General features: G+C 49.3%; 1 protein-coding gene across 2 annotated transcripts in view; it reads right to left on the bottom strand.

Annotated features, from left to right (window-relative positions):
• Nucleotides 1-7,595, bottom strand: part of HEXA (hexosaminidase subunit alpha) — a 29,430-nt gene extending 21,835 nt beyond the window's left edge. For both annotated transcript variants that reach the window (XM_084642401.1, XM_084642402.1), the window contains exon 1: nt 7,266-7,595. In XM_084642401.1, coding sequence (XP_084498527.1) covers nt 7,266-7,500 — 235 coding nt within the window. In that variant the 5' untranslated portion in view covers nt 7,501-7,595. The remainder of the gene's footprint in view (nt 1-7,265) is intronic.
• Between the last annotated feature and the right edge of the window lie 4,900 nt (nt 7,596-12,495).

Raw genomic sequence — 12,495 nt, 5'->3', positions numbered from 1 at the left:
ATGGGCTGGATGAATGGACTATAAGGTGAATAGAAAGCTGGCTAGATAATCGGGCTCAACGGGTAGTGATCAAATGCTCCATGTCTGGTTGGCAGCCAGTATCAAGCGGAGTGCCCCAAGGGTCGATTCTGGGGCCAGTTTTATTCAGTATCTTCATTAATGATCTGGAGGATGGCATGGATTCCACCCTCAGCAAGTGTGCAGATGACACTAAACTGGAAGGAGTGGTAGATACGCTGGAGGGTAGGGATAGGATACAGAGGGACCTAGACAAATTAGAGGATTGGGCCAAAAGAAATCTGATGAGGTTCAACAAGGACAAGTGCAGAGTCCTACACTTAGGACAGAAGAATTCCATGCACTGCTACAGACTAGGGACCGAGTGGCTAGGCAGCTGTTCTGCAGAAAAGGACCTAGGGGTTACAGTGGACGAGAAGCTGGATATGAGTCAACAGTGTGCCCTTGTTGCCAAGAAGGCTAACAGCATTTTGGGCTGTATAAGTAGGAGCATTGCTAACAGATCGAGGGACGTGATCATTCCCCTCTATTCGGCACTGGTGAGGCCTCATCTGGAGTACTGTATCCAGTTTTGGGCCCCACACTACAAGAAGGATGTGGAAAAATTGGAAAGAGTCCAGCAGAGGGCAACAAAAATGATTAGGGGGCTGGAGCACATGACATATGAGAGTCTGAGGGAACTGGGATTATTTAGTCTGCAGAAGAGAAGAATGAGGGGAGATTTGATAGTTGCTTTCAACTACCTAAAAGGGCGTTCCAAAGAGGATGGATCTAGGCTGTTCTCAGTGGTAGCAGATGACAGAATAATGGCCTCAAATTGCAGCAGGGGAGGTTTAGGTTGGATATTAGGAAAAACTTTTTCAAGGGGAGGGTGGTGACACACTGTAATGGGTTACCTAAGGAGGTGGTGGAATCTCCCTCCTTCGAGGTTTTTAAGCTCAGGCTCGACAAAGCCCTGGCTGAGATAATTTAGTTGGGGATTGCTCCTGCTTTGAGCAGGGGGTTGGACTGATATTCTATGATTCTCTCTCACCAACTGACACCATGACAGCTGCAATCAGCTAAAGCACTTTGAGCTATCAGCCTTCTGTGTGGATGGGAGAGTACTGCTGGGAGGGTGTTCTCAGTGTCAATGTGAAACAAAAAGAACGAGGAGTACTTGTGGCAGCTTAGAGACTAACAAATTTATTTGAGCTTAAGCTTTCATGGGCTAAAGCCCACTTCATCAGATGCATGCAGTGGAAAATACAGTGTGAAAATACAATGTGAAACAACACCTCCATCTGCCAGAGGCCAGGTTTAGTAACCAGGTGGTCAGGCTGCAAAGTTTATTTGTTTGAATGGGCTCTTTCAAGAAGGGCAAGAGGAAGCTGAGTAGATGGGAATATTTTGCGGAGCTCAGAGGGGTTTAGTTTGTGGGCACTGGATGCTCACTCCAAACACAAACAACCCAGACCAACTAGATCAGAGTTTTGCATGGGCACATTTTGAATAAGTAGCTAATCCACATTGAAGTCTCCCCAACTCTCTGAAATACGATCACAATGCTCCTTTCTAACTGGAACTCCAATTCAACCTAGTTCAATGGAACACAATATATCCTTCCATATATTGCTTGGATTTTTCCCTTTTCTCTGTTATACCTAACAAAACCTTGCTATAAGATTTTTTTTTTAAACCAACACAATTAGAAAAGTCACAAGGGAAGTAATTTGAGCCCTGCATGAGCCACTGTACTTTGGAAAGAATGCAAGCACATGTTGAAGCTGAGGAGGAAGATATGGGCACACAGAATCACGAGTCCAAGCACTAAGAAATGTTCCAAGTGATTTGATGGTCATGTTTTCCTGCTGGCATAGATGGTGAAGCGTGAATACTAGTTTTATTCTTTGTTTGCAGTGTAGTTGTAGCCATGTTAGTCCAAGGATATTAGCAAGACAAGGTGGTTGATGTAAGATCTTTTATTGGACCAACTTCTATTGGTGAAAGAGATGAGATTTTGAGCCACAGAGAGCTCTTCTTCAGGTCTGGGAAAGGTCACACAGTATCACAGCTAAATACAAGGTGGAACAGATTGTTTAGCATAAGTAGTTAACTCATATTCTAAGAGACCATTCCACGTAAGTTTATATTTCTAGCAACACCTAGAAATGTGGGGTCCCTTCAGATCTTAAATCAAAAGTTTTCCACTGCTATTTAAAGGGTCAGATTTGGGAGTGAACCACTTGTTTATTTTCCTGTCTGGTCAAACCCCAGCTCTATTCACCTGCAATAAGGTGCATTCACTGCAGATTGTGCAGAGTGAATTCTAATACTACCAATTCCCTTCTTTCCTTGTCCACTTTGATCAATGGTGAAATGGTTCAAGTTATTAGGCATGTGATTTACTGTTTATTTTTGATTAATGGGATGCATTTTGTGTTTCTCAGAGCTATTGCTTCAGGCTGTCTTCAGACTTATCCAAACATTACAGCCTCAGTGTACATTGGGTTCACAGCCTTATGACAACAAGGGCTAGGGGAATATTTTTAAATGGAAGTTTAGATTCTGGAGGACATGACTGCAGCCACCATGAAAAGGTACCGGCTCACTGGGAAGTCATGAGCCATCCCACACCAAGTTTCCACCCTTCAGTACTTGACCTTGTAGCATGAACCCAGGAGTAAGTCATGTCCCCTTCCTGCCAGGATAGAAAAACCTTGCTTTTTGTCTTGGGGACAGGGGTGCTTGACAATTTCCCCTGCCAAAGCGGGTGCTCCTGGATGGAGAGAATGTGCTGAGGATAGAGATGCATTTGTGAGAGGGTAACACATGGAGGGGTATCCTTCCAACTACTCTTCAAACAGTGAGCAGCATGTTCAGGGCCAGGGCCATGCTAGAAAGAGCTAAGACAGTGGAGAAAACCAAAGCTGGTGCAGTTACAGCAGCAGCAGCAGCCCACCACAAGGGAGAGAGGGGGAAGCAAGGTAAAGAGTAGAACCCCGATGCCATGGACAGGATTTGAAGAGAAGGAAAGAAACCAAGACACCCAAGGAGAAAGCGACAGAGAACGTACTCACATTTAGAACCCTCCCAGAGAGTGAAGTGAGGCAGCTGATTCCTTACTGCCTCTGCACTGAGAGCATGAAGGCTTGGAACTGACCCAACTTCTTTTAATAAGAGACTAGACCAGTAGTCCGCAAACTGTTGAGGGTCACTCCCCCCACCCCTGTTTGCGTCCACCTGCCCAGGGGGATGGGTGGGGGGGACGCAGACAGGGGTAATGGGGCCGAGGCTGGGGCCAGAGCTGAGATGGGTCTTGGGCTGGGAGCGGGGCGAGAGGCCAAGGCTGGGCGGGGGAGCGGAGCTGTAGCTGGGCGGCTGTGGGGGCCGGCAACCAGGCCCACAGCCAGGTGCGCTCCACTCTCGCCCCAGCCTTGGCCCTGAACTGGGAACAGAACCGTGGCCAGTGGCTGAGGGCAAAGCTGTGCCGAGGCTGGGGACAAGGCCAGGAGCTGGGGAGGTGGTTGGGGGCAGGACTGGAGCAGAGCTGGGAGGGGCTGGGTGGTGCTCCCTCCCTGCCCCCCATGGGGGCTGGCCCAGGCCCACCACACCCTCTCTCCAACGTTTCTCCACACCCCCTATGGGGCCTGTCCCACACTTTGGGGACCTCTGAACTAGACACATTCTCCTGCAGTGAATGCCCTCCTGCATTTGCAACAGTAATGAACTCCAGTAAGGGGCAATCCTCCAAGCACTGACCTTGGATTACAAGCACAGTTACCAGAATTGTAGGCCCCACACCCTCTATGCCTAGGTTACCATCACACCCTGTGAACACCAAAGGGGGTGGGGTGGAATAAAATAAGTGCCACTTTCATCTTCAGAGCAGGAACATGGGCTAGTAGTTGAAGTACTCGCGTGGAGGACTGCTCTGGATTCTGTTCCCATACTTATAAACAGTTATGAGTTTGGGCAATTAACTTACGTCCAGATCCTCAAAGGCATTTAAGCACCTAACTCCCATTGACTTGGAGTTAGGCACCTAAATGCCTTTGAGGATCTGGCCTGTCAGCTCTGCCTGTTTCTCCATCTGTAGAATGGGGGTGACATTTCCCTGACACCCGAGCGGGCAGTACAGGTTAATTCATTGATATTTATGAAGCACCTTGATGCCCATGCACAAAAGGGAGGAATGTAATTCAGAACAGAACACACAGGCCAATTCAGCAGCCTCATCCCATACAGATGAGAGCTCAATGAGTGTTCATGTGATTTCCATATTTAATCAAGTATGGTCAATTTATCACCACTCTTAGAATTAAGACTGGATTGCCAATGAAAATGGGATCTAGTGCAGGGGTGGGCAAACTTTTTGGCTCGAGCGCGGGCCCCCAAACAGCCTGGCCCCCATCCCCTCCCACTTCCCACCCCCCTCAGAACCCCCCCTGCTCTTTGTCCCTTGACCGCCCCCTCCTGGGACTCCCCACTCCCTAACTACCCCCCCAGGGCCCCACTCCCCATCCAACCACCCTCTGCTCCCCATCCCCTGACTGCCCCCCTGAACCTCTGCCCCATCCAACCACTCCCTGTCCTCTGACTGCCCCCTGGGATCTCCTGCCACTTATCCAACCCCCCTGCCCCTGCTCCCTTACCATGCTGCTCAGAGCAGAAGGACAGGCTTATTGGAAAGCCTGGGAGGTGGGCGGGTGCAAGTAGTGCTGCCCACATGGCGGCATAACTACAGGGGATGGCTGACAGCAGGGGATGGCTGGGGGCTAGCCTCTTTGGCCAGGAACTCAGGGGCCGGGGAGGATGGTCCCGCGGGCCGTAGTTTGCGCACCTCTGATCTAGTGTCTGCCTGTGTTTGACAGAACTGACAAGATCCAGGAAGCGAGATGGGAAGAGAAACTGCTTTGTTCGCCGGTCTGGAGGCTGGGCGGGGGGGGGGGGGGGCGGAGGGTAATGTTTGGTAATCATCGACTTTAATAAACCAGAAGAAACTTCTTTTGCTTAAACAATCTACAGTGTACTGTTTGAGTGTGCTTGAGTTTTATATACACTTGTTCAGGGGATGTTTGCCAAGTCACTGCTGTGCTTCCTCTCGTATTAAGGATTGGGATATCTGCTACAAACATTTAACCTGACATCTCACTGTGATTTCGTTTGTGTTTCTTATAGTTTTATGTTAAAATTGTTAACTCTTTGGTGCAGGGAGAACACTGAACTAGGATCAGGAGATCTGGGTTTTATTCCAGCTCTAGCACTAGCCTGTGGGGTGACCTTGGGCAAGTAATTTCCCAGACTCATAGAATATCAGTGTTGGAAGGGACCTCAAGAGCTCATCTAGTCCAACCTCCTGCTCAAAGTAGGACCAGTCCCCAATTTTTGCCCCAGATCCCTAAATGGCCCCTCAAGGATTGAACTCACAACCCTGGGTTTAGCAGGCCAATGCTCAAACCACTGAGCTATCTCTCCCTCACCTGCCTATACCCCAGTTTCTCCATCTGTTAAATGAGAATAATGTTACTGATCTCCTTTCTGAAGCATTTTGAGAGGTACTGACGAAAAGTCTGACGTAAGAGCTAGATATTATTTTCATTCAGCAACTAGTACAATGGGACCCTGATCTATGACTGGGGCTACTAGACTCCAACAGACAACTAGTAGCCAGTTTTGTTCTCACAGGAAGCCAGTTTGGGTGTGAATCTAGGGAAGGGACCCATTAGGAGGGTTCAAGCCATTAACTTTCCAATGTCTTGAAAACTCAGAATTCACAGCACCGTACCAGATATTTTACTGCAAGGGTTCATTTTAAATGAGGAGCCCACTTTGACTCCCAGTTTACCAACATATAATCTTACTATGAAATTTAACAAGATCAAGCTTTTTAAAAGACAGAAAACAGATGTGTGTGCATTTAAAGGAAGAAATTATATACTACTTGTGTGACTCAGGAAGAGGCAGCTGGACTCATATATACAAATCTAACTGTACCCACTCACTGCTGCCTGCCCCAATCAGATTAACATGGTTTTGGCTTGTAGTATTTGTGGGACAACAACTATAGATCAGTGTTATAGCCCAACAAGTCCAGTACTCACTACAAAGAAAAAGTTGTGTTAGAACATAGATGTTCCATAAGCTATTATTATAGGATATGTACCATAGGCGTGATCTAAAAGGATCACTTGAATTATTTTTGTGCAGCTGCTATTTGTTGCCCTCTATCCATACGTGTTAATTTCCAACTGTAAAACCTGCTTTGAGGAGCAAGGGCATGCAGACCAGCAGGAAGCACAGACTTTTGGCTGCTGTAATCAAAAGCCAACCCAGTGCACGCACTTTTCATAATCAGACATGCAAACACTTTGAGGACAACTTGCCCAATGGCTGCAGGTTTGCAACTGACAGGAAGAGGTGCTACTGGTTAGTCAATACAGTCACATTATTAACCTTACATTATGTTAAACCAATGCACTCCATTTCCTTGAGTCTCAGAAGTCATGAAGCCAGCAGCATATTTGTTTGTAGTAATATTTTATTTCAAGTTGCCAGGGCTGCAAAGACTGCAGTGGAACATTTGTGCTTGAAGAAGTGTCGCTATAGGACTCTCTTTAAAAACTTCATGGAAATATTGCTACTTTTGCAGAAGTTTTAAAGTCCCTTGACATGCATTAATTCAAAGCCCAGTGCTGACATAGGGCAAGCTATCCCAGCCCCACCAGCTTCCAGTCCAGGTAAGCACCCCACTTTAGATAAGGAGTTAGAGCTTTATTTTGTGCTTCCCAAACAGGAGGGAGGTAGCAATGTGAAGCACCCCAACACACATAATAAGCACACTGGTCTGCTGTTCCCAAGTCTGCAATATCCCTACAAACCCCAGCCCAGGCCAAGTACCTGCACCACAGGGGAAGCAAGATGGTATCTGGCCTGCCAGCCTCGAGCCTTCATTGGAAATACCAAAACGTGGGGGCTTCGCACACCGGGGAACCATTTAGTAGAGCAGGAACCTGCCACCCCCCCCCGGGCAGTTCACCGGGCAGTTCACATCCTCCCCCGACTATACCCCTCTCCTCCACCAGAACATAACACCCCATCCCCCCTCGCGCCATACCGCTCTCCCCAACTCCACGGCAGCCCGCCCAAGCCTCCCCTCACCATGCCGCTCCCCGCACTCGCCAGGGCGGCGCTACATCCGTGGAGCCCCCCCCAGGAGCAGTGCCCCGTACCCCCTGGCAGGGCCGCCGCGGCCTCGGGCCCCTCACCTGGCCCCCGCGGGCCGGCGTCGCGCAGCAGCCGCTGGTAGCGTCGGAAGGCCTGGTCCAGCACCGCGCATCCCGGCCCCACCGCCGACGAGCGCGCGTAGCCGAACCGAAACCGGCTGGGGCTCAGGCGGCAGCGACCCCCGCCCGGCGACTCGCGGACCAGCTGGGGCTGTGGCCACACGGCGCCCGCGGGCACCAACCCCAGCAGCAGCAGCGCCAGCCCCAGCCCGGCCATGGCACCGGCACCGGTCACGTGATCCAGGTGACGGGGGGGGCCGCGTGACAATCGCCCCCGCGGGCCACTGAGAGGGGCCAGGCATCAGCCAGAGGGGGCGGGGCTCCTCCAGAGAGGCGTGCGCAGGGGAGTTCAGGGCTCTGGCCACACAAACGGGGTCTCCCAGGAGCCTGTCCAGGGGGGCCTAGAGAGCAGGGTGTTCTGGGGTCAGGGTCTCGCCTCACACCCCATGTACCAAGGGCCTTGCACAGTCCCCTCAGCACAACATCTGGGCACTTCATTCTCTCTAACCCCTTCAGCCTCACGCCCCGGGTATAGGGGAGCACCCGGCCCTCTGGTGCGGGAGGCACAGACCCTCTAGGGCCTAGTCCACGCACATGGTGTGTGCACTTACCACACAAAGGCTGCTTATACTAGGGCCTGGTTTGCACTTAAAAATTAGATCAACCTGCTGCGTTGGTCAGGGCAGGCATTGAGTACTGTAGTAAGGGCGCCTGACACTGCTAGGGAGATGTAAGAATTCTCTCGCCCACCCAGCTACTCCCCCCAGCAAGGTAGATTAATTACACTGCCAGAAAGCCCTCTTCCGCTGAGGTAGGAAGCATCTACAGTGCCATGTTGTAGCTGTGCTGCTGTAGCATAGATGTAGGCTCATGCAGCTATTCCCCCGTGGGAAGGAGAATGTGCTGTCCCAGTGTAAGGGAGCTTTATAGCTCTATGACTTTGTCCTACTGTGGGCTGTACAGCTATATTGGTAAAAAATTACACCCCTAATGGATATACCAATACTCTGTTTACCCTTGACTACACTACTGGCTGGATTTTATAATTACAGATTAGACACTATCATTAATCTCACTTGTCAGGGGAGCCTTTCAAGGAGCCCCGAACTGTCAGTGTTGGTAGCAATCTTCAATGCCTTATAGTTCATAGGTTCAGCTGAAAGATGGCTCTCAAGGGCCTCTCGGTTGACTTTGTAACTTGCAATGACAGAAAAATAGTGCAAACAATATGTCAGTGATGAAGAGAGCTGCTGGGGAGGGAACGGAGAGTTTGAACACCATGATAAAATAAAACAAATGTGGTTTTGGACTGGAACATGAAGCGTGACTTGTCTCTACTGCCCTGGGAATGACTGATCAGTCACATGGCAACATCCACGGCATATTGGAGTTGGCAGACCCCTAAGTTTCTTCTGTTTTTTCCCTTATAACAATGCCACATAGCTTCACACACACACTTTTTTTCTTTTCCTTGCTCCTATTTCAGGAGGAGGAGGAATCCACCCTCGGTTTATCCTGTATTTCTATGGTGGCTGGTCTGTCCAAAAGCAGTACTAATATTTAATCACATAAAAAGAGCGGGCTCCGGAGAAATAGCAGAACTGCACTGCCCAAACTCCAAACATCTCCATTGCCTCTTCCAATACAATTGCTAAGTACAAGATGGCAAGAAGCCTTGTGCCCTCTGAGCAGGTTTCAGGCCAGCATTAGATGTAGGAGCCATTGCTCAGCTGTTATCTCCAGCTTTTCCATTGGGCTGGAGGGGTCTGAGCCATGGGGAGGGAACTGAGAAGTGTCCATAGTGCAGATTGGGGGTGAGTCCCCTGATTCCTGCTGCTTTGTGTTTGTCCTTGCAGAAGGACCTGTTCTGGGGATGGGGAGGGACTTGCACCCTGGTGCTCCATGTGAGAGGTGGGATGGGAGCCACTTCCAGCTTGTTCTGTTGGGCAGAGGAGAGTTCAGTGGTTTCTTTGGGGCCTTTGCTGGGGAGATTGGGTGGCTCCCCAGGGGGCCCAGAGGCTGGGGAGGGTGTCTCAATCTGGGGCTGGGAATAGGTCAGTTCTCACTCAGTGGGGCAGGGGGCAGCCCTACCTAGGGATGAGTGGAATCTGGGATGGAGTGGAGTTTGGGGTTTGCCCTCATCATATCTGCAGCTGGGCCCAGACCATGCTTTGTGTCCCAGCCAGAGGTGCCCATTGGCAACACCTGTGTGGACAGATGTGGGGCGGTTTGGTGCCTCTGCGACTTCAGGTTCCCAGGCAGGAGCTGCTTCTGGCTTTGACTTGTTATTGAGCTCCTGGGAAAGGGAGAGCTGCAGTCACTGGCACCCAGAACCACAACCAGTTCCTGCAAAGGGATGGGGAGAGTGGGGAGGCCCAGGGGATGGCAGATTGTACAGTTGTGGGGACCCCAGAATCCCCTGGGGTGAGCATCTGTAAGGACATATGACTCACCCCCATGGGAACAGCCCAGTGGGTCCCCAGGGCCAGTGTGACTCTTCCCAGGAGTATCCAGAGAGTGAGGCACCTCGCTATCTATCTGCATCTTTGGGTGCCAAAATCCCTTTGAAAATCTGACCCTCAGGTCCCAGCTCAACAGAGCACTTAGGCACATACCTAAACTCTACTCCAGTTAACTACAGTAGGATTTATAACGTGCTGTAAATAAAGCACATGCATAACTGCTTTGCTGAACTGGGGCCTCTGAAGCCGTAAAAGCCAATTCATGGAAACATTCCCCACTCTCAGAAGTGCATTTCGCCTAACCCAGGCCTGTAGGTCTGATTCTGATCTCACACCAGGGGTATCAAGAGGAACTCCACGGAAATGAATGGCAGGCACAGGGGTGAAACTAGGAGGGAGTGGGAGGAGAAACAGGACCAGTGTCACTGTCTGCAACAGCAGCTTCCCTGGGTAAAGGCAGAGATGCTGGTTGTCATGGAAACATGGAAAATGTAACAGATATTTCCCCAAAGCATTTATTATGTGGCGATTTCAATGAAGTACCCATCTCCAGGTGCCCCTGCTATCAGCTTATGTATTAGACAATCTGGGCTAGTTCCTGAGACAAACCCCCAAATTTGGGCCCTGTCTCTTTCCCTATTTCACCCCAGACCCTGATGTTAAACGGACATTTAGGTGGCAAAGCCAATAGCTCGCAAGCTCAGAAGTGCCTGAATTACCATTTCCCGAGGATCCTTAACTCAGTCCACTTGTGCTGTATTTTGGGGCTTACACTAATGGATCACACTTAGGGCCTTTGCAGAGAAAGTGTTGTAAATCAGGAGAATGCCAGGGGGCTGCATCCCCAGAGAGGAAGGCACTTTCCTCAAAGGCCCCTCTAACCATCAAGTTGGAGCTCCCCTCCCACAAGTATCTCCTCAGCTTCATCCAGCATAACCTTCCCCCCAGGACACCCCCACAACCAAGAGTCATTTATCTACAGCCACAAAGCTGGGCCCAAAACTCTACTCCAGAGTTCCGCAACACTAGTGCCTGTCAGTACTCCCTTCCCCCCAGAGATGGGCCCTGAGAGTCCTGGGGAGGAGTCCCCTGGCCAGACCCAGATCCTCAAAGGGTTTGGGCCTCCGGACCGGGGATTTGACGCTCCCAGCCAGGCACAATGTGGAAAATGCAGCCAAGGGTGCAAATGAGACCCAGCGTGGGGGCCAGGGCTCCTACAGCCAATGCCCAACCTATGAGGCCATTGAACCCCTTGCCACAGGCCTGCACTGCCCAGGACCTTAGTTACCCCTGGCCATGGGGTCCACACTAACACACTCTCTTGAGCTCTTCCATTCCCCCTCTCCGAGTGGTGACTCTGCTGCCCAGCATTAGTCCTGTGTCACTGCCCACTTTCCAGGATCAGACTCCTGAAATGAGCATGTCCAACTGTCCCAGCTGTAAGGGGCCATGGCAGATGCCCAAGCGTTTGCAGGATTGGGCCCTTATATTGCAAATCTCTGTACTTTTGGAACAAGGTAGCTCAGGACAACTTCACGTAAGAGCTGGAATGTAACAAGCCTCCTGGATGAGGTGGTGTCTGGCATATTTGCTGTGCTATATTGAAAGTGAAACAACAAGAATGTGTTTCCTTCATTGGGTTTGGAATAATTTATCTGGGAGTCAGTTCTACTAAAGTTTTTACGGCTAATATATAGTCATTCTAAATCCTGTAGTGTAACTGGATGATTAATTACATTAGACAGAGGGCTAAGAGTTAAAGTAACAGTAACCTGAATTGGTGGTTGTTAAGGTTAGAAAATGACAGCTAAGTACAATGTAACACAGTTATTAGTAAAGAAGCTCCTAAGCTAAAGACGGTTTTTAATTGGTACCCGAAGGTGCAGAGAACTTTGATTGACTACCCTCTTCTATACCAGAAGCCTGATTCTAATGCAGGATTCAGTCTGGTGTAATTTTGAACCAATTAAAAAGCAATCCATGACATTGCAGCTGGATCGGTTGTTGATATGGCTTCCTATTACATTATATTCTGCCGCTGAATGGCTTTAACAGATGAATGTGGTCAATTTATATTTCAGTTAGAGTGTAAGTGAAGGGACCGGTGGAGATGTGAGGGCACAGGGAAGCATGACAAAATATTATCAATTTCAGTATTAGCAGACAGGCAATTTCTCAGCTGTGGATATATTTGTGAATGGGAACATTTTAACAAATAGTAACTTAAAAGGCAAGTTTACTACAAAAAGTTTGGGATGAGATTTTTCAAAGCCAGGGAAAGGATGTGGCTATCCAGTTCAGGCAGCTTTGGAAATCTTTACCTCAGCCTTGAGGGATATTTGCACAGTCAAAAACTATTGGATTTTTTTTGTAAAGCATCTATTTATTTATAGGTGTACAAAGTGCAAATATCTTTGTTGCTTTCAACTCACGGCTTTGTTGCTTTCAGTACTGGGCAAACTGCAAATGTTTGTATAGTATCTAGACTAGTAATACAGTGGTATTAGTTAATGAGTTTACTGGCAGTCAATTAACTAGTTAAATCAGGAAGTCAAAGTCTAGTCTAGAAAAACCCTTCCTGTGCGATCATTTCAAATCTCTCCAGCTAAATCAGGGCTGGGTCAATAGTGGGAGTGGAGACCTCCAAAGAATACCTATGGTGTATGCTGCGGGAAGTGATATTGATCTAGTAAGTGGCACTCTTTCCTAGGAGCAGCTGTGCTGCCTTTTGGAAGAGATGTAAAACCAGA

Source organism: Lepidochelys olivacea (assembly GCF_965140295.1).
Source record: "Lepidochelys olivacea isolate rLepOli2 genome assembly, chromosome: 10".
NCBI lineage: Eukaryota > Metazoa > Chordata > Testudines > Cheloniidae > Lepidochelys > Lepidochelys olivacea.
Note: the sequence above shows the minus strand (reverse complement) of the source record. Positions and strands in the feature narration are given on the sequence as shown.